Source organism: Plectropomus leopardus, chromosome 12 (genome assembly GCF_008729295.1).
Source record: "Plectropomus leopardus isolate mb chromosome 12, YSFRI_Pleo_2.0, whole genome shotgun sequence".
Taxonomy (NCBI): domain Eukaryota; kingdom Metazoa; phylum Chordata; class Actinopteri; order Perciformes; family Serranidae; genus Plectropomus; species Plectropomus leopardus.
The window spans coordinates 5,077,182-5,100,510 of NC_056474.1; the positions used below are offsets into that span (position 1 = coordinate 5,077,182).

General features: G+C 40.0%; 1 protein-coding gene across 13 annotated transcripts in view; it reads right to left on the reverse strand.

Moving 5' to 3' along the window:
* Nucleotides 1-23,329, reverse strand: part of LOC121951210 (receptor-type tyrosine-protein phosphatase mu-like) — a 197,850-nt gene that overhangs the window by 79,340 nt on the left and 95,181 nt on the right. For all 13 annotated transcript variants that reach the window (XM_042497451.1, XM_042497462.1, XM_042497460.1 and 10 more), the window contains exons 8-11: nucleotides 19,579-19,887; nucleotides 18,023-18,132; nucleotides 11,915-12,116; nucleotides 10,075-10,177 (exon numbers count right to left, since the gene is read on the reverse strand). In XM_042497451.1, the coding sequence (XP_042353385.1) occupies nucleotides 10,075-10,177; nucleotides 11,915-12,116; nucleotides 18,023-18,132; nucleotides 19,579-19,887 (724 nt within the window). The remainder of the gene's footprint in view (nucleotides 1-10,074; nucleotides 10,178-11,914; nucleotides 12,117-18,022; nucleotides 18,133-19,578; nucleotides 19,888-23,329) is intronic.

Consider the following 23,329-nt stretch of genomic DNA (forward strand, 5'->3'; position numbering starts at 1 on the left):
CAGATCTCAATATGCACCAGCTCTAACCTGCAACCACATTTTTTTTGTGAGGGTGAGAGTTAAAATTTCATGTGGTCTCATTCATGCATGATGCAAAAGTCTCTACAGTGATAGAGTGACAGCTGCCTCAAACAGGTCTAACCCGGGTTAATGCGCAAAGACAGGTCTGCTGTATAAACATGAAAGGTCTACATAATCATGAGCTAAATACATTTATAAACTAACACAATCTGGTCAAATATCTCGCCCGCATCCGATATTACCTCACTCTCTGCACCTCTCCTCACAGTTCTTCTACAACTTTAGTTACAACCAGAAACAACTCTTACTGAAAGCAAAATGTTAACAGCGGAAACACTGGTCTGTTTTTGCAACTTTATTGCATTATTACAACTTTAGTAATATCTGCTTTTTGACATTCAGCAGACTGTTCCACTTTCTGACCAGAGCAGCAGCACCAGCCTCTCGGCCCGTCTGCCGCACGGCAGCCTTCAGTGTTGATATGCTGTTCATCAGATAGTGCCGTGGGTGGGACATTGAGCGAGGTAACAGAGCGACTGCAGACAGAGGAAAGAGGCGGCAGCATCAGAGCCAAAATAGCAAATTGTACTATTAATCAGTTTTTTCAGTGACTGAGTTAAAAAATAAAAAGACAAAAAAAAAAGAAAAATGATTTAAATAATATCAAAAGACAGTGTTTGACCAAATCATATGCTGCTGCAGTTACCTGAGAACTCAGCCAATATTTGCATGGAGGGCTTATGTGGTTAGTAAATGGGCTGAAATTTGGGCCCTTTATGGGATTGTCCACAGGTTCCATGATGGCCCTCTTCTAAGTGCCCACATGGGTGGATTTACTCAAGTGGGCGCCGCATCGGTTAAAACCCATTGACTTTGATATGAAGAAACTGGAGGTGCTGAAATGCTAACTCTTTTCCAGATTTAAGAACTTATTCCTTGAGTACTTCATTGGCTTGGGGCCATCTTGGAACCCGTAAAAAATGGGCCCCTCATACAAATGCTATCTTGAAAAGTTGAACAGGTGGTGCTACCAGTGTATATATCAGTCCAGAGTCCTGGTATGCAAATTCAGCCTGTTGTCACTCCAAACTCGTCGAATAGAGCCGCTCTGTCAGTGCTTTCAGCATACAAGCGTGACGCCAAAAGCCACCTTTCATGTTCAACTGGAACGTGGCTGGACGGCGTCAGATGAAAACCCACTCAGACAGAACTGGTGGCATTATTGTTATACGCTGGCGGACGCGTCAACATGCAACGTGTACAGGTGGCATCACTTGAGAACACTGCCGGACAGAACTGGTTCTGTGCCCATAAAAAGCTGAAGGACAGCATCAGGTAATCACGCTGGGGGGTTTTCTGCACTTTACCATGTGCCTCTTTTGCCTAAACCTAACCATCTGTGACTTTGCTTATGTGCTGTTGCATAAACATAAGGAACGTGCTGCTCCATCCCGCCATGTGCATTTGTTGTAGTCACTGTAACAGCATCCCAGAACATAAACAGCTGACGCATAAGGATCCCTAAAATGTCATAAGTAGACAGAGTCGCACCATGTGTTGAGTTGGGATGAGAACGTGTTTGCAAATTAGATAGACACACTGCAAGCCAGAACTCCTCCAGATGCAGTCTGCACAACTCTGATCACAGTGCATTCTGTGTGCAGTTACACCTATCATCGGCATGTTTTTTCTTTTTTTTGTTTTTTCATGTTTTTTGGGTTAGGGTTAGGGTACAAGGATATTCCACAAAGATCCTTTAAGTGTCATCCTGAGACCCATCCCTCACCTCTACAAGATATCAAAAATGTTTACAGTGCACCAGTTTCCCTTGCTCAAAGAAACAGCTTCCATGTGTGTTGATCACAAATTAGATTGATTGGAATTAATACATAAATAAATCGTGCACTTGTACATTGCTCTCATCGTGATTCAGCCTTCTCAAAATAGCTTACCGACATGAGTCTATTTTGTGAGCAACCACTTCAGACATTGTGAAACATTGCGTATTTATCTAATTCATTTCATGCCAAACAGAGATGACAATAAGCAAGGCCTGGCAGAATGTAGAGCTCTGATGACCCTGAACATTTTCCCTTAGCCTGAATTACTAGAACAACAAATAGAAAAACATCTGTGCTGTAATGTCTGTTCTCTTCAGCTGTATGGTCGCAGGACAAACAGCCCTGGAGATGATCAATTGTTCCCCGCGGTTGGTACTCTATGATTAAGTGTCCCCTTCTGTGTACAGCATGTGCTCTTTAACCCTATAGTTTATCATAAGGTGCTTGCAGTGTCATTAGAAAATCCCCCTTTGCTCATGGTGGGTGTGTCCCAATTCCTCAGAGCTCTCCTATTTAGTGCCGGGTTGGGAGGTGATGAAATATTTAATCCTGCTGAGAGTCTGCAGGAGAAATCAGCCTTTAATTACTGTCCCCTATTGAGAGCAGAGGTCAAAGGGCAGGAGCAGACCGTACACGGGAGCCCCTTAAGAAGCTGCAGAGTGGCAGAGAAATAAGTGATGAGGCTGCATGGAGGCCAAGACACTGTAGATCTGATGTGAGCCATGAAGAGACTTTAGAGTATTTAGAATATCTGCTGTCAATCATAGTGCAGAGACCCTCACATTTAACTCATGAACAAAAACTCTTTTTAGGATATTTCCTTAGAAAGCCTTCTTACATCTTTATTTTTATTTTAGAAATCAGTGATGCTTTAAAATGATGACCACAATAACTTTTGTTTTGCAGTAGAAATGCACACTTACTCCGAGCCCATATTGGTATTTTATATTCCAAATCAATCTGCAGATAGTGAAATAAAAACAAAAGCTGGCTTCCCCCCGGGTGGCTCCTTATGATATGATGATGTGGTGGTGCCATGACTTAATGATAGACACAGTGTGAATGGTACTGCCTTTCCTCAGGCAAAATACCAAGTGCCATAGGCTATGAGGCTCCAAGGGTAAGAGCTCTTGTAATGTGGAAATCTAAACCGCTGCTTCTCTTCCACAAAATATTCACTGCGGCGAGAAACGAAAAACTAGCTCACAATAACTTTGCAATTTAATAAAAATGTTTTGTTCATCTTTGTAAGTGATAGCGACAATAAAACCCACTTGACTGGTTTCACTTACAGCATCTTTCAGCAGCAACTTGCTGTGTGCCTATAAAATATTTTCTCTGTTTTAAAAAATATACTTTTTCCACCTCAGCTGCTTATAAAATGTAAGAGTGAATCACGAGTTTAATGCTGGCCATTTGAAAAACGCAATGATCCCTTTTTTTTCTGTAATTACTGCTGTCATGTTAATGTGCCTTTGAGCAGCTGACACCTTGTCACGAACTCATGCTGAGTTCACAATTTACATTCTGAGTCATTTTGACAGACCAGAGTCATTTAGTCATATTCTTGATTTAGTGTGACATGAATGAGCAACGAAAAAACAACAAACAACAGATGAACAAGCAGGGCTTGATAGCAAGAACAAAAAATCCTTTATAGCTGATGTTTCATTTGATCTGACGGCAAACAGAGAATTGCAAATTACTTACATTGATACTAATGGTGATTACACAGTAATGGAAGTATTTAGATCATTTGCTGAAGTAAAAGGAGCATTACCACAGTGTAAAAATACACCATTACAAGTAAAGGTCTGCGTTCAATATGTGAATTAAAGATATACTGTGCAGGATTCTCATACTTGCTCAGATAGACTCGACTGATAGACTAGATACAAGATTAAACACTCAATCATCACTTATGATCCATTAGAGGTGTGTTAGAGTGTATTTATCTACAGAGACTCTGCCCTATGCCTGTATTTTCTTATTTTCTTCTTATTTTGCTATATTCGGGATGTTCCTGGGTATAGCGCTCAGGTGAGGCCAAGACTTTGTATCCAAAATTAAGCAACAAAATCGGGGAAAAAGCGCTAAAAAATGCATATAAAGCGAGGTGAAATGCAAGAGGACAGAGCTGGGGTCTGCTTTCACTAATGATACTGTTCAGAGATAGTAACTGACAATTCCTGCATAGTATACAATATGTTGCTCAGCATCACAACGGACCAAAAAAATGCGGGTGTTGTAAGCAGTGGGTGATGTAATGCACACTTGTCCATTTGAAACAATGGCGGCCAGCTGGTAACAAACAATCTTGTATTACAGCTAAACGGGAAGCTAACAACATGTTCCTGAAAACATTTAAGGCAAGAAATAAGCAAGTGTCAGAATCGTGGTTTATATTTCATCAGCACTTCTTAGTTTTACCATTTGATCTCCGTTTTTTCAGACTTCATTTTCATTTCACATGACACCAGCTTCCTGCTCACAAAGTCTCATTATTACAACTAAAAAAGGCCCTAAAATATGTTTGTGAAAACATTTAAGAGGAGAAAAAGACAATATGGTAAGACAATCTTGGTTTATATTTGATCAGCACTGCCTAGTTTACAGTTTGATCAGAGTTGGTCTGAGTTTAAGAGAGAGAGCGAGAGAGGGTCGGGTCTGTGTCTAGATCCACTTCGATACTGTGTCCACAGCATGGTCGGTGGGAAATACAAAAATGTGAACGTAAAATCTGTAGTTCAAGCAGCAGCCCGAGATCCATGAAAATCTGCTGAATGACATGTTTTACTTCATCTGGTGGAGTTTTTCTGGGCGGTAAACAGAGAGATTTAGGCCCCAGTTAGATGATGATTGGTAAAGAATCCCTTTAAGCCAATCCACACTGTTGCTAGCATTGAACAGCTTCAGCTAAATGTTAGTCGTGTTCACAGCCAACTAAACGTTTACGAGCATACAGATCACAGATTAAAAGCAAAACCTCAGGAGAGGAAACTCGCAGCTCACCCCAAATGGCTCTGTGAAAGCTGCGTAATTGTCCTTAATTCCAAAACTGCTGAAATCCTTAACTTCCCTCCCTGAGCAGAAGATGGAGAGACAAGGAGAGGAGAGAGGAATGAAGGCAGGAGCTGTACGAGCAGAATGGTATAAGCTGTTAAAAGTGGTCTGCCAGAGGGGCCGGCGGGGCAGACCTGTATTCCTGCAGTAGCGTTGCAACCTGAGCTGACACCAATTAGGCCTCCTCCAGCCTTGCTGCCCGATAGATTTCAGCTCTGCCGCCATGTGACGCCAACCAATTATGGCGGATTGACTCGGAATCGACTGGATTGTGACCTGAAACTCAGATTTATTTTTCATGTGGGCTGATAGGGGAGAACTGCAGGCTGTTTGAGCAGATGAGGGAAGGGGTACGGGGAGCATTTCAATCACTGTCTCTCTCTCTCTAATGCTAATCGGTTGGCTGTGTATGCCTACGAGTCTGATTTAAGAGCGGTTGTAAGTAACACACTTCTCCTGACCCAGCATCCTTCCTCCATGAGTCTGTCTTCTTACTCTTTAAATTTCCCTTGTGTCCATAGAACTATAAAGCAAACAAATTAGAAGGTGCCATAGATTACGTTTGCCATTAAATCGTAAAAAGCATTGAGTTGTGTCACGTTTAGGCACAGCTATTAGCGCCTGCTTTGCCGTGATCAAAGAAAGTTAGTGCTTATTTTAGGACTGTAGAAAATCACTTAACTGATTTCAGGCCGCGGCTGAGCACAGATAATCTGATGCTACAGGGTGAAAACTACACTGGAACTCCGTTTCCTCTCTTACAACTGCTGTATTTTAAAGCTTTCTCTGTTTATGTATATGTGTGTGAGCTTGCTCAAGGCAAAGGTTATGGCAGGAAAAGAGGCTGATTTAGTGGTGTAAATGATAAGGAAAGCATCTCAAATCACTTATTTCTGCAGAAGCATGTAAACATTTATTTTGATGCTACGGAGTGAGGAGGCGTATTCTAGCCCTGACGATGGGCCATTGCAAACATTAGTTTAACACGACATGACTGATAGACAGTTCACTAATCCTCTTAAAGGAACAGTGTCCCCTCTGGTAAAAATTGTTCCCGGCTACGCGTGTCGTCCCCAGAGATTAGAAGCCAAATCCAAGTTGGAAATGTTATACCGATTAGCAATTATACAAATATGAAAAATGCACTGCCTCCCTCAGCAGTGACAGTGTCTGCCCGGGTCTGTCTGAAATATGATTTGACTCTGAGCATGAGTGCCGGATGCTCAAGTGAAACGGACGTTTGTCATCTGCCACGTTTTGATTTTTTCATGAACCGGCGCTTATCTTGTGATCTTCCAGTGCGTTCCCCTTCCTGTATTACAGCAAAACATCTGCTGTTTGAAACTCGAATGTCTGGAGCTCTATTACCTCCTAAACCCAATCAGTGTGCAAGATTGCGTTATCAAATCACGCTTCATGCTGCTCTGCTCTGTGGTGTTGCAGATCAGTGTGCTCCCCTGTCAAATCCCTATTTCATATGGGCTTTAAAACTGATTTCATAAAGTGTTCAATTTCAAAATGAGCTACCCACCACTCTAGAAAAGTGATGGCTGCTCTTGCAACCTGAGCAAAAAATTAACATCTAACTGCGGTGTGAAATTTGAGTCCTTGGTTGACAAAACTCTTCAATAGATTGACGGCATCAGCTCAAAGTTTTTGACTTCGGGGATTTTTTCCAGCACCCCAGGTCATGGAACAATTTGGGAAAACATCTCTTTATGTGTGCCTCAACTCAGAATGTCTAACTCAAAAGACATTAGAGATGTTATTTTTTGATGACTAAATTTATCATTATTGGCCAGACCGCAGATCCCAACAGACCGCCTCATGCAACTCCTGCGAGTGAAAGCGACTTTATAGTCACCTTAAATTTTCAAAGGCATCGCGTGTCACTTGAGGTGGAGGTGGAAAACACCCTTCAAAAGCTTGCCGGTATCTCGTCTTGGGCCTGCATCATAATCTCTCCTGTTTGCTGCCCTCCACCACCTCCTTTCTTTTTGCAATTCATATTTTTAAGACACCAGGCGCACACATGAAGGCAGCATACTGGCCTTTATGTCCTGTGAGATTTAAGAGACGGGAGGAGGTGGGGAAAGGAATGTGTACCTGAAAACCCCCGAAGTTTAGACGTGGAGAAGCTCTGCTGTGATCAAAGGATGCCGCAATTAGTTTTGAGTTGTAGTTGTGCCATGTACTGAACTCCGCTGATGAATGGCAGTACATTTTTTTAATGGATTATCTTGAGAGACTCATTAATATATATGATCCTTGAAACTAAACGTCTGTATCAAAACACATTATTTTCTCTTTATCTAATAATAAACACTGTCACCGAGTTTATCCCCATCAAAAAGGGATTAGATGACAATCCTCACATTTAGGATTACGCTGTAAAGCGTTGGAGCACAGTTATGTCTCATCCCAACCAAACAGAATGAAGTGGGTATCAAACTTCAGGTTACATCTCCGAAGAGGAACCTCTTTCATCTGGTTGCGAGGTGAGCTTGGCTTCCAACAGTAAACAAAAGAGGAGCCCAGCATGCTAATTAATGTAAGCTCTGATTCACGACAGTCTGTTAATTATAATTAGGGGTTTGTAATTAGCCCACTGGAAGAATGGCAGCCTGAGTAAGGCCTTCTGAATTGTACCTGTGAGGAGATTAAAAAGCGATCGCTCCGTCTTTCCTGCTCAGGCCTCTCCGTTTGGCGCCGGGGCATTAATCTGGGCAGCTGCACATACGGTAAACGTGAGCTGACAAGCCTGACTAAAGATCTCCAGGCTGTAATCTTTAAAGGGCTCAGATGAGTTGATAGTGTAAAATTGAGTTTAACAGTGAGCACAAGTGTTCATCACTCCTCATATGAAGGATTTAACCCTTTCTTTCAGGGTGGTGATGACTGAGAGCACCACTGTTGCGATATTTTTTGGGTGTTTTCTTCAATCATGGAGTGACAACACTTTTCTTGTACTGTGTTCAGATGCTTTCAAAAGTATGTAAACCTTTATATCCCGGACAAATTTGTTTCCTTTCTTTTAAAAGCAAAGGGAAAAAGGCAATGAGCAACTTGGCAAGAAGTGTTCCAAAAATTACAAGAAATTAGGAGATTTAGAAAATCATTTTTTAAAAAGCTACGGAAAAATGTCAAAAATTCCAAAGTCTAAATCTATAATTCAAGCAAATATATTTAAAAAATAATTATTTTACAGACTTATTTTTTTAAGCATATTTTTTCCAAGGTCATTTCCTTGTTTTGTTTTTTATTTGTTTGTTGGTTTTTTTCTTTGCTTTTATTTTGATGTTCTTTTTTTTTAGGTTAGTTTTAGTTCTTGTACATTTGACTTTTTTTTCCCTTTTTGCTAATTTGGGTCATTTTTTTCTGAGCTGCTCATTGCTTTTCTCCCATGTGTTTGAAAGAAATCAAATCAGCTCAGGTTTAAAAGGGTTAATATATAAGTGCAGATAATTCACTTTGCACAGTCTTCACACCAAGTCCCTATTTTTAAACTGTTGCATGTTTAAAAATAAGTATGACCTTAATTTGTGTCAATCACGGTTACGGACGAAATGTCATTAAAGTTTATGATTAGATTTTCTGTTTTTTCTCTTGATAAGATGACATCAGATCATGAATATTTTCTTTATATAGTCATCTCCTCCAGGCACACTACTGCAAGTGTTTTCATTCTGTAGTCTACACTGCTACATGTAGCTACATGCTAACATCAGGGAAACATGAAATCTTGTTTGCCAACGTTGTTAATTTATCTCTTATTTTGGATCATGTTCCTTTTGGAACTTTAATGGAAAGTGCCGCTTTTCTTTTGTTGCAGTGATCCCTGAGCCGCAATGGTGGTGCAAAGACGCCGAGATGCCAATCGATTAGAGACCTATCAGAGTCATGGATGTATAAGCAGTCAAGATGGGCCAACATTGATCCCTGTGAAAGCTCTTCAGTGGATTTGGAAGCAAAAAAAAAGCTCTATTTCCACAGTACAAATAGCCCCAGTCTTTCAAACTACAGGGCCTATAGAGCAAGCCTGCTATAGGCTTACGGCGGCCTAGTGGCTAACTTCTGGCTAAGTGGTCCGCTACCTTGATTTGGACTAAAATGATTACATTTTTCAGCTCTTCTAGACTTTTATTATCAGATTCAAAGGATAAAATCCTGAGAGTGAAACAAGGTTTTTGCACGGGTTCTGATGCTAAAAAAAAAATGTATGCTCTGATTTACAGACATCTCTTTAACAATGTAAAGTCTTTCTGGCCCCGTGGCATCACATGAAGAACTGATTGGTGTAATTCCACTTTAGGCCACTGTGTAAAAGTAGCTGCTCCTGAGGGCTTGATCAGAGCAGGTTGTGCTTTTTCGGAGGGTTGGCTTAAAGAGACAGGCACTAAAATGCACTGTTTAGACAGAGGGTTAATGCATAAGCTCCAACACAGACAGTATGAAGAAAATAAATGTTTTTTGACCATTTAAGTATATGTTCTAGTAGAAACCTTAAATGCAAGTATGAACACAAAAATGAGCATAACAGGTCCCCTTTAAAGATGCTGCATTAACTGAATAGTTGTATAAAAGAAACAACTCGTATTGACCAACAAACAGATGATCAAGAGAGCAGTATTCCTTCCAGAAGCATGCAGTGGCCTTGGGTAAACAAAAACAATGACTTTTGCCCAACAGCTTGGCACTTGCTGTACACAGTGCAGACGCACTGCTTCCCTAATAATGACTAACAAATGCAGCATCAAGCAGGCAGCATTCCTTCGCTCCCCAGAAGCCTGAGGTGTCTCGGGGTGGGCAGCCAGCTACATAAAAGACATGTAGTGGAAAGAGATCCTGAAGCTAGCCTTGGCTGCACCGGGTTTTGTTCTCATCTTCAAAGGCTGTGCTTCTTTTTCACAGGATCAAAATCCACAAACAAATAAAGCTCGGAAAATGAGATGCGTACAGTAAGGTACTGAATTCCCTTGCAACTTTCTTTCACGGTGGGGTATTGATAAACACAAGCTCTTTGATAATTTTCTGTTGCTGATGGTGGTTCCTGGTGTTTTAATATGCTGTTTTGTTGTTTTTACTCGGTGCCCTGTGTGTGTGTTTGTGTGCGTGTGTGTGTGTGTGTGTTGTTATTATGAAAGCCTACCTCACAGGTGCTCCTCTGCTTTGTGCTGGTTTAAGCAGTACAGTGACTGTGCTGTCTGTTTGGTTCAGGGAGGTCTCCTGGTCATACGCCGGCATCGAAGGAGCTAACGAGAAAACCAAACAAAAAGTGTTTTTACTACCCTGCAAAGCAAACTTCAGAACAGTTCAGTTTTGGTCAACAACAAGTCATCTTGTGTAATGAGTCATTCAGCTCGGCAGTAAATTGAAAAACAGACAGTTTTCTCACTTCTACTCTGAGCACTTAAACCTTTTGCCTTTATAGCCCCATAATTTAATCATTAAGTAAAGCATTAACAGAGGGGTGAAACATCGGCTGCTGTCAAAAAAGTATTCACAGTGTCTCGCCGAAAGACAAAGTCTCCAAAGTAGTGCACATGTATTACAATAAAATAAATGTAGAAAGTCAAAAAAATAGCCGTCTAGCCTTGTGCTCATTATCTAAATCAATCCCACTTTTCATTAAATAAGACCAGACATGGTTTATGGCACAATTTGTCTTTTACCAATCAGGCAAATTTGCTAAATCTAATGTCATTATCGGACCAAATAGCATTGGAATTAATTAACAAAACACTGAGCTGGTTCAGTGATAAAGGATATGCAATGCAATGAGTTGTATCAGGGTTTTCCCACACATTGATCTATTGAAACACACATTCATGACTGAAACATCTGCCACCATGTATTGATTTTATATTTTTGGAGCCGGAGAGTTCATTAGGAGAGCTGTTGGAATTTATAAAACCCTCGGTTATGCATTGCACCACACTCTCGGAGCCCAGAGCGTACTCTGGGTAAAGACAGAGCAGCAGAACATCAGGCCCAGTGAAAGTGAAAATTAAATCTTTAATTGGGCTGAGTCTAAAAGTTTGCATTCATTTGCCTCTGCAGCAGCTGCTCCTCTCATCCATTGATCGGATCTGATTTGCTCTGATGGCATCAACAGATCGATTATCCACCCAATAACAACAAAATGCTGCAGAGGAGAAAAAATACTCATGAGGAGTTCTGCTTATATTAATATTATCAAAATATATTATTACACTGCATTCACATACCCATATATATGTCTACATTTATTGAGGGGACAGACAATAATAAGAAAAGGGATACACATGCACAAAATAAAAAAAGGGAAGTTTGCTGACACCCACCAAATGTCCCCCTTTATCAGCTACCACCATGCACATATTATAATTCTGTGGGAAACACTGTCTTATTGTATATTCACGGTAACAAATTTTTGAAAAAATATGGCCAAACTATCAGTAATTTCCAGTTTTCTAAAATGCAGTAAAATACCATAAATCTTGATGCTTTTTGAAGCCAAAAAACAGTAAAGATATTTCATTTTACCAAAAGTAGGTCCAACAGAGGGACAGAAACCACATGCAGGTTTGTTACAGTATTACACTGTAAACCTCCCATTACTCCTGTAGGATAGTATAATAAATTCAACAGAAATATATAGTTGAAGTATTGTAAGTAAAATAAATAAATAAAACAAAGGTAGTGACACTGTTAAATAACAGAATTATGCTGGCAACTGCAGCTGCCATATTTTAGGGTAAATTTGTTGCAGTGTCGGTTCATTTAATGAGTTGAAAACCAAATGCATAATAATGATTCTTTGAGACAAAGACTATCAGGACAGTAAAACATTTGCTATCTAACTTTGGTTGAATTATAATGAAGTTACATTTTTCATTCACACATTTGGACATTAAAAAAAAAAAAACTCCAGCAGCAGTAAGTGGTGTACCACTTATTCGACATCATCCACACACTGACTGGCCGTGCTTTGTTTTGACCTCGCTGACCTGAAATCTTGGTGGTGAACTGGGTGATGATAGGGGGGCCGTAGCCCTTGGCTGTGCTGGCGCGCAGGGTGAAGGAGTACGTCGAGCCTGGGTAGAGGCCTGTGAACATGTGGGTGGTCTCGTTGCCCAACTTCACTACCTTCCCACTCTGGTTGGAGAGGTCCAGCTCAGGGTCGAAGGAGCTCACAGCCTTGTAGGAGATCTAGAAAGGAAGGAAATGAATATTCTGATAGTGGCCTCTGGTGCTCCGCGCTCAGCTCTCCTCAGCTGAGGATTTGTATTCAGACAATGAAAACATTTTACGTTGGAGCCCCTACATTTACTGTATTCACCATGTTAAGGTTTTCTATCTCACTCATGCTGGTGAAAGTTATCCTAATTTCCCTTTGAACTACTTAGAAATACCAAAAGCAACAAAGCACAATTTAAAAAGCCTGAAGTCGTACAGTACCTTCTCCTGTGTGTGCTTATAAATAAATTAGATGGATGACTAAATCCAATCCAGTTATTATCAAGAGAATTTTATCTTTTATCAGTATTATTTATTTATTTACTTAAGGTTTATTTAAAAGGGGCACGGCATATTGATGAATATAGTATAAAATACAAATGTAAATATGCCAGAGTTAGCAGGACTGATAATTAACCCTTGGCAGGTAACAGGAAAAAAAAAAGAAAAACATGTAACATGGTCTAAAGTTCAAGATGTAAAGTGCCTTATTTATCCTGCTATAGCACATATATGCAAGATTACATATAAAATTATCAAATAAACTTTAACTTTGTTCTGCTGATGTTTAGTCAGACACAACTGCTCAACGTTTGTAAAACAAAACCTCCAATGTTTAAGCGATGCTAGCAGATTGGTTTTGTCTGTCAGTTTGTTGGTTCACCACTTTGAAAAACTTAATAATATAAACAACTATTGAATGGATTGCTAAATTTTGGTCGTCCTTTACCTTTCAATCATAGGTTTGAAATTTTGATCTGCAGAATACTTTGGTTCATGACTAAATGCCAGCAAAACTAATGGCTTCACCACCAGCCTCAACTGTTCCTTATGTTTTAAACTAATCACCAAATGTTAGCATGCTAATATGCTAAACTGAGATTGAGGACACAGTACACACTGCACCTGCATGCTAACAATAGCACTCAAAGAAATGTCCCCACTTAAGGCTTCATGGCCTCCAAATGGAGGTTTTTCAAAAGCAAACCGAGTGTTTCGAGAAATCATTTAAAAGTTGGCTGCACAGGATACAAAGGACACCCAAAAATGTAAGTTCTTTGTTGATAAGGATTAAAAAATGTTGAAAACCATAGCATTATCTTATTTTAATGTTGTTATATGTATTCCAGCTGACGTTACATTGGCATAGCTGATTTGTGAATTATATATATATATAGGATGCTAACCTTAGCCTACAGAGCATCTTGAATGGCTAATGAATCAGTTTTCTTTTTAACTTGATAACATATTTGATGGATTGATCCGTGTGAAACTTCCGTTGTGAACAAATTACAGGTATCTATGCTTTTCTGTCTCCATCAGATAAATGTCAAATGTAATTTTGTTAATACTATTATTTGAGGCTTGATATGAAGATCCCGCAAACTGCTCTTTCTTAGCATCACATTGTATTGATTATATTAACGTTTCTGCGCCCGCGGACCTTCGTCAAGAGTATAACTGTCTGTTATACTGAATGTTATGTTAAATTCTTGACAAAGGCACCAAAATGTTAGTATAATCAATAAAATGTGATGCTGAGCAATGGCAGTGTGTGCAATCCTATTTTCAATTCTCAAGTGATATTTCCAACACACCTGCATTCGAGCTGAATGTGCAAATGTCTCTCTTTAAACAGATAATACAATTATTGCCATACTTGCATCTGTTTACAGTACATAAACACCATTTACGAATACTGATAATAAACCAGGATCCTAAAAGTAAAACAAACATAAGAATGGGATTGAGCCTTTGTGTTGTTGATGGGCAACATTATTTTGTACAACAGTAACATGTTATGATAATATTTACAGATAATATTGTACTATTTGGAAATAAAAACAAAAAAATATATATTGGAAACACTTTTTTATAATGTAGCCCAAACAATCCAAAAGTTTTAAATTGGCTTCTCTATCTCCTCTTTACTCCTCAGTGAAGCCAAATGCCACGGAGTAATCTTTAAAAAGTCTTGTGTTGAGAAAACAAACTCTGACTTCATGTGTGAGCTGCTGACTCCATGTCAACAAGGCTTAAAGCTAAAATTAGTGAGGTACAAAAGGTCTATGGAGAGGAGCTGTTTCACAGCAGCTGTTGGATTCTACTGTATAAGCAGAGCTACGTATTTTTTAACCAAAGCTGATGTGAGCTCGTGGTTTCAAGGAGGGAGGAAATACACATAATGTATTCCTTCTGCATTAATAAACACAGGGAGCTCTGGAGGGAAGCATTAAGGTGAGTGTTTTTGCTAATATCCATTTTGAATAACTGTAAAGTCCCACTTTAAGAAAATGCCTCTGCTCGTAAAGGAAAACCTCCATTATAATTCCAATTAAGGAACACAAAGGGAGTTAGGAGTGCTGCATAATTTGTGTCCATCAAGTTTTGAAATGCTTCGAGGCCTTCTCATTTAGTCTTTGTCTCTGAAATGAGTCTGTGATGCCAAATCCTATATCATAACATTTCAGGGAGAGGAATTTGAAATGACTTGTCAACACTGGGCACACGGACAGGTTTTTTACAATTATAATGGGACTGACGGGAAAAATAATGGAGAATATTGGAGCAAATTAATTTGGGCTTGCTTGTAACTATAACTTGATCTGATATATTACGCTTATCAAACCACACTGGTTTATATTTTACTATATGAGGGAGGAAAATGACAAATTTATGAGGCATTCATAAAATATAAATGCCTGCACTATTACCCGTACAGTAATTAAGAAAGCCGACTGCTGATGTATGTTGCTGTGTACCCTCTCCTGTTACCTAAACTCCTCCTAACATTATTTAAAGAATACTTTTAAACGAAACTTTAATCTATTTAAATGTGTCTGGTGGATTCGGCAAAAGTAATATTGAGGCTATCTTTCTTAAAGGTCAGTCTCTGTAGGGATCCTTTTCATAATGTTTATTTACACTTAAAACAAACGCATTTTTAGATTTTAGTTTTTAGTGGATGTATATTGCACTGTAAATTACTATTACTACTTATTATTATTATTATTACTACGATTACTATTAAATTCGAGTAGACAAGTTGAGGTAATTTTGTAATAATTTAACTTGTCTTCTCAAATTCAGTCAACTTCAAAAATTTGAGGCAGTCTGGACACTTATATTTTTATGTTAAAACAAATAGTTTCTTTTTACAGTGTGAGGGGGCATACTGTCAAAGTTATCCTTTACCTCAGACAGACCTACAGTAAATATTAATAATGTATGAATGTAAAAGACTGCAGGTTTTGTAAGAACATTGGCTTTTAAGGGAAATCGCTTTACCTAATATTACTTTTGGTTTTATGAAAATACAATTTCTTTTTTCACTTACCTAAAAAAGTAATTTGATGCAAAGCTTTTACTTACCGCAGCATCACTATGATAAAGAAAATGCTACTTAACTTTAATTTGTATTGCAAGAGATGTCTGATGAACAACAATTGGAAGATATACTGTCGAAGAGGAGCTTTAAAGAGAAGCTGGCTCGTGTTTGATTGAAAGGCTGCCAATAAAATGGCATCCGCAGAGCTTGGTCAAAAAGGAATGGAGCTGAAATCTGTTTGATATCAGGCCTTGTCAGACGTATTTCACTTCGAGTCTTTTGATAATGTCAAATCAGAGAAAGGTCCTGGCTTATGAGAAGGGGAATACTGGTAGAATAAAATGTGGTTTTACCATCTTAAAGTCCCAGTGAAACAGAAATGACAGCGTCTTCAGCTTTTGTGACGTATCTCCCAGTGAAAAGGAATTTTTCATTAGTGCACAGGTACAGGAGGGATTTCAATCAAATCTTTTGTATTTCATTGGACCAAAAAAATGTAGTTTAGCGCAATATGGAGCAACAGCAAAGTATTGGCTCCATGCACACTTCCCTCGCATGGGGCATGTTCAATCTGGAAACAGTGTGCAGTGAAACATAAACTTTTGGGTACATTTCTTCCATCCCAAACATGTTTTCTATTGTCCCTAAGACGGCAGGCTGCTGTTAGTTTCGAGCTCTGTTTTTCGCTCGTGCAAAATTGATGTGGCACAACAGAAAAACATCGGCCTCTGCTATCGAGGAATGTCACCTTATTTACCAAAGAGAGGCAAATATCTGCTGATTTCTCCCTGTTTAAGACACGGTGAAATTAAAATGAATACTCTTTCTTACTCTAAAATAAAATCTGTTATTCTAAACAATGTTGGGAAATCTATAATGATGCTTTGTATATTAGCTTCAAGAAATACCAGGATTGTCTGTGACATATTGATTACTTTAACCAGACACATAACTATACTGTTTAGGCTTTCTAGTCACATACAGAGAGGTATTTTCTGCAGCATATGAATATAAAAGCCTGGAGTGGGCATTTTATAAGGTGAAACACATTTGCATCAATGTAAATATGAGTGAACCTGACAAAGCAGCAATGCAAACCCGCCGTTTGCTCCGAATGCTTTTTCTTGTACCATGAAATTTTAAAAAGATAAACAACTGAAACATGTTGCTCTAAAAGTGATTAAGTGTGCGGTAAATCTACCGTTTTTATAGACATTGTTTTCCTGCACTCTGCCAACACCTCTAAGTGCCATATCGCCGTTTACAGCAGACAACACAGTACTATACACACTTGAATAAACAGGCCCTTGTTATGATTCAGAGGACTTTAGGACTTTGCTGCTTGGATTGAAATGTCTCGGAGCCGCTACTAGAGAATCTATTCCATATTTCATTCACCTCAGTCACCTGATGGCATGGAAGTGGATAGAGCAACCTATACGACGACCCCGACCGCATCGTTTTTACTATTCAATCTGCTCTCCTCGTATGAGAAACAGACCTGTCAATGACTGCTAACCTAGTCAAAATATCAAGCGTGAGCAAACGGCGACAAGAGGGGGAATCAACAGAGGGGAATCAATCTGTGGGAGAAGCTGCGGGATTACTTCCACCTTAAGCTGGTTAGGATCAATGTGTACATACACAGTGTGCATGTGTGTGTGTGTGTGCAGACTGTTTCTATTATTCAAGACTCAATGCAGCTCCCGGACAAGGCTGGCAGGGGCTGTGTGGAGCCTTAAGTCAACATTTGCTCTGTGCTGAATCGTGTTATGTGTTCGAAGCGTGTTTCAGAGATTGTATTTTCTTTAGAGGTCGCACATGTGTCACAGGACAGAAGACGATGGCAGATTGCAGTTGATTCAATGAACAACGACGGAAAAAACTCTTGGGTGGTACTTCACATAGGAGGTTGAAAATAGATGAGTTTATTGTGAATAATGGAAAGTGAATGAGTACAAAGCTATGCTAGAAGTGGCGCTCGAGGAAAAAGCAGGGGCTCGACAAAATCATGAAAATAAATTTCTGTATCAAATTTTGTGCCAGTCTATGATTTAAAATAATTTAATTTTTGAATATTTCTGTCAACCACTGTAATTCTCCTATACGCTTAGCACATCGGAGAAGTTTAAGTTCTGCAACCTCAACAATAGATGCAGCTAAAATCTACGCACTAAACCTTGAAGCCTGAACTGAAACAAAGCCTAAAAACTAAGTTCAACCTTATTTAAACCAGTTTCATAAAGCACATTTTTCATTAAAAATTGGCCTCATTTAATGGAATATGTCTGCTGGTAATCTTAATTTATGAGGTACTGTCTGTGTTGTTTGGACTAGCAGGTGCACATTGTTCCAATGTTCGACCTCAAAAAAAAGTACTTTGAACATTTCTCTAGCAGCTCTGTACACTACTGCACATCACAGCTGTGCAACAAAGAGCTCAAAGATGCACAGGATCCAGAGGTGGGGGAAGAAAATATTGCAGGTCTGTTTAATACTCTAAAAGGTGTTCAATAACTCTAACACGGTGTGAACGCTAATGTTTGTGTACCTCGAACTGAGTGATGATCCCGTAGGTCTGCGCTGGCTCCCTCCACTTCAGGATGATCTTCTCCTCGTAGGCACTGCCCTGAATGGACTCCAGAGGAACAGCTCCTGGCACTGTGGGAATTTATCACACATATGCACGACATAAGTGTATAAAAAACATTTCGAATTTTCATGGATACACATGCACTGATTTGTTTTTTCTCCTCTTTAGTTGACGTGTGTCAAGTTAAAATGCCAATAAAAGTTGTTTGAAAGCCGTTGCAACTTTAGTCTTTTCTATTATGATTTACCCAACCCATCACCTCGCGCCGATGTGCATAAAACAATCAATAAAAGAGCTCTTCAAGGACCCGCAGTACACAAATGGCCATGAGCCAAAGTCAAACACATCTTAATGGGAATTTGTGAGATTATTTGAAGTCACTGTCACTCAAAACACAATGTGTGACAGTAAAACTGAACACTTTTCACACAGATAAAAATCAGTTGCAAACAAAGATGAACTAGTATCCCCACGGGAACCGCGGGATTCTTAATCTTTCCACAGTGTTTACATGTACTGAAATACTGCCAAAGAGATCCGGTCCTTTAACCCCTCATGTGAATTGCTTTCATTCTGTACGCGAAACATAATGATGTGGAGATGTCTTTTTTTTCCCTGAGATTTATCTTCAAGAATGCAACTACAGCTACACCCTGTCTGTACACTTGTTCCCCTGGGACTCTAAACACACAGATCCACAGACACACAGAAGTCAGATAGTGAGAAACAGTTGCCACTTTCAAGTTTCCAACCACAGATATCTGAGCCCGACATGACAAGGCTCTCTTTTCGTCAGCTGAGCCTGTTTGTTATCTGGCGGCCGGGGTTCCTTGAGACTTCTATAGAGTTCATTTCCTGTGTCTTCTGAGGCGACACTGAAGAGCTTTCATCTTTGAAGGAGGTGAAACAACCGCGCGACACAGACACACACTTGCTTGTCTGACTCATGTGCTATCCTAAAAAAAAAATTGAAGAATTCCAAACTTGTTCTTAGTGGAAGCTGTTTATGATCAGGTGAGATTTATCCCGTCATCCTTTTATCCATTTGAAGATGCATTCTATGTATTCTGTTCTGATTTTATTTTTACATGCAGGTTTTATTATGTCTTATTGTCTTTTAATGTGTTTTGATGTGAAGCACTTGGTGCATTTAATTTCTTTCTTGTAATGCACGTTAGGCCTCATTTGCCGCTATACAAATACGATTTAATTTTATCATGATTATAATAAGCACTTTTTCTTAACAATTTTTGGGTATTTTTTTTCTCTCATTGCTTATTGCCTTTCTCCCATGTTTTGGAAAAAAATCAAGCCAATATTGCTCATGTTTCAAAGGGTTGAATATTGTAGTTTGAATGTAGGTGTTGGATAGTTGGGTTGGGTGGTTGTGTTTCTCTTTCTTATGCATTTGGTCTCCATAGTTTGTAAGATATCTAACATACGATCAGTTCTGCAAAATCTTGTTCCACACTTCCCAGTCACCGGTACAGGAAGTAACTCTGCGTCACACTCACCATCCTCATCAGTCTGAACCTCCAGCTCCGTGCTCTCCTTGACCCCCTCTGGATTGCGTAGCACCAGCTTGACACTGAGGTTGGTGAAGGGCGTCAAGTTGTGGATGGTGTGCTGAGGATCGCGGCTCTGGGTGTCGTAACACACCTCCTCTCGGGTCTCCTCCTTGCCGGCCACCCTGGACCGGTACTGGACGGTGAGGTTGTAGCTGTAGCAGCGGGTCACGTTGTAGCCCAGAGGCTCCCAGCGCACCGTCACCTGCTTGGATTGGATGTCCACCACTTCGAGCTTTTGTGGGCCGTGCATGGGCTCTGTCGGGGCGAACAGAGAGAGAGGAGTGTGAGCATACATCAAGATAATCAATTAGGCCGTATGAAATGGCAGGGAGCACGAGATAGTTTCAATAAAATCAAGGAAATTACTGAGGTATATGCCAGGGCACAGAGAAGGCGGTGTTCCTTTGGGTCAAAGAAAATCTACTCCCAGATTTTTCATAACACTTGAGACCCGGACGATACTTTTTTTCATATTGAAAATACTATTTCCTCTGTTTGGAATTCATATTCCCAGAAAATATTTGAAAACTTTCAAAGCCACAGCCTGATACTGAGCATTGCCACATCCCATCACCGTTGCTAACTCGCTCTCACAGCAGCTGCACACACCAAGACACCACAGGTCTGTTGGTGGAAACCCTCAGCAGGAGGTGTATCATCCCTTCAGAGCGTGCCGTTCCTCTGCTCCTTCTACCTTGTCCTCTGCCTTTTCCTCTCTCTTTTCCATCTCGCCCAGTGGCGGTCAGCTATTAGCGCCACACTGATACAGAGTCAGCCAGCCTGCCAATCCAGGCAGGACACAACCCCCACTGCCATCCTATCACCTCTAATCACATATACTCTGTGTCTCCTCGCTTTTTCTCTTCTGCTTTCTCTATTTTCTCTCTCTCTCTCTCCATCCTTCCATCTCCTCTCCCTCCGTGTCTTTTCTCTTCATTCCCCTTCTCCATTTCCTCTCTTATTCTGTGGCTCCCCCATTTCTATTTCCCGCTCTCTCTCTTTCTCCCTCATCTCCTCTCTCTGCTTGCCCTGTCTATTTTCCCCTCTTGCTCTCTCTCTTGCTCTCCTACCTACGGGAGGAAAGCAGCCCAAGCACAAGGTAATGGGATCAATTTCCATTCCAGGTTAAATTCGCAGTCCATTTCTCTGGAACTTAACACTTTACCACCTATTAGGAAGAGCCAGGGCTCAATTTCCCCGTTCCCCAGGAGACACAGTCCAGCAATTCAGAGGCAGCCACGGCAGCCATGTTTAACATTCTGGAGGTGCATGGGGGGAAACTGGACTGGAGCTCCAGCATGCTGTTCATTTCTACAGGCTGTACAAAGGACGTGACAAACAAGCAAGAATCTAAATGAACAGCACAGTTGGCACCATTTGAATATTATGAGTGAGGCTTTACAAGCATAATGTCTGACTGATTAAGTTTTATTGAAGATTTTTAAATACATACTGGCTTGGGCGGTATCACGGTGTTATGATATGCCAGCGTATTTAGAAATCCAGCAGGTATGTTTGTACATACCATCATTAATACAGGTGCATATCTTTCTATTAAACTCACTGTATGCAGTGCACAGCACACACCACCAGAGCTCAGTCTCCTGTCTGGTGGAACCATGGATGTATTAAGAAAATCCGGATACAGCCATGAAGGTCGGGCCCCCTTCATTCTCATGAGAGCTGCTCATTGGTGCATGAAGCAAAAAAAACACCCCTTCTTCCAGGTATAAAACACTCTGATCGAGGCCCCATAATCCATGCACACTAAAGACTTATGGCGGCCAAGCACGGCCGAGTGTGCCCGAGCACGTAACTTTCAGTTTAATGCTTAATTAGCTTGGATGGCGGTCTAAAAAAAATAAATAAATAATCCTGCAGCGTTTGGACTTTCCTAATGTTATCAAACTGGATGGCTGAAATCTAGATAGTGAAATGTGTCATTTTGCGGGGGTTTTGTCGCTCACAAAAATGTATCCACTGATTTACAGACGTCTCTTTCTGGATGTAAGTCAATGGGAAATCTGTCCCATGAGCATCACATGACAGACCCAGATGGTGTAATTCCATTTTTGGCCACTATGTAAAATTTGCATCAGAGCCTGATGCACCTCCTGGGGGGCTTGGGAGGAACAGGCATCTGAGCTGAAAGACAAGGCGACACCTTGTGGTGGAGGGAGAAGTTACAGGACTGTAAACAGCTGGCAGCCAGCAACAGACAGACTGTGAGTAATAGCATGTTTTTTTTTTTTTTTTTACATCTAACTTGGTGAATTAAGGGTTAATATAGACCACCCTGAGCTGGTGATTGTTGGAAAAGTGGACTAACTAACTAGATTACTAGCAAGAGTAACCAAGGTTTTGGTTAGTTTTTTTTTGTTTCTGGCGAGTTTGAATGAAGTGTGTTTTATGATGAGTTAACGAAGCAATTAAGCCTTCAGTGAGTCTTCAGTGACTGAAAGAAAGTTGAATTCAAAAGGTGTACAGTTGTGTTTCTCTGTTTAACAAGGAAAACAGGTGTTTGAATTTTACTTTTTTTAAAATCTTGTGGGTTCTATTTTGGCTTTATTGATCTGAAAGCTAAAAGTAAGTAGCACATTCACCAAATACCCAGATGAATTTTCAGGAAGACATGAAGTATTACATACTGCCCAAGACTAACGTGAATGATTAACAATGCGACTCATGTAACGCTTCAGAAAAGCTAAAAGACAGAGATTAATGTTTTTCAGGAAATTAGGTCATGACATGTGACATAACAGAAGCGAGTACAGTGAGAGATAATAAAGGCGCCTTCTGGCTGAATGAAAGATGGAACACTTTCAGATTTTACAAGGAGAAACAACGGATGTGATCTCTGTTGCGCTTTCACAGAGCAGATGAAATAACATTAGATGGGCCAGACAGAGGCAGAGGGAGAGCTGTTAAAGACAGATGAGGAATGGGATATTAATGTGTAGCATATAGTATATGAACCATACACAAAGGGCTACCCATGAAAAAAAGCAAGTGATGAAAATGGAAAAAAAATATTTCCGAAAGAGATCAAGAGGCAATTAGGTTTTTTTCAAGGATTTGTCACAACAGGTCTACACAGAGCTACAAACAAAAAAAATCCTTGACAGAACATGTATCAATCAGCTTTAATAAAAAATCAAATTAGAATTTCTGCCTACATGTAGTGAAGACTTTCAAGGAATTAATTTTTGGTGAAATTGAAGTTATCACTGTACTAACATGTTTAATCGCAGTGAATAACTTCCATTTAGAAACGTGCTGTCTTTACTTAGAGACTATTTTTTTTACAGTGGAGTACAGCGGACTGATAGAGAGCTTTGTCACATGGAGCAACGACAATCACCTGAGGTTCATTATCAGATAAACCTATGAGTAAGTGGCGGACCACCAGAGCAACAAGACAGAGCACAAAGTTTTAGCCGTAACAGTAGACAATACTTGAAATGTAGATGCTGCTGAAAAGAAACTACAGATTCCAAATGAAGATGCTTCACACATATCTTCAACTTGGCAGATGATCACAAATGATCTGTACAATCAGCACAGTTTCAAGATTAGTGTCACAAATTCAGCATCTGACCAAATGTCTCCCCTTCTGTTCCTGAGTTATGGCGCTGAATAATGGCCAGAAAAGTGTTTTTGCTAAACATTATGATAAGTGAAGTTGACCTCTTGGATA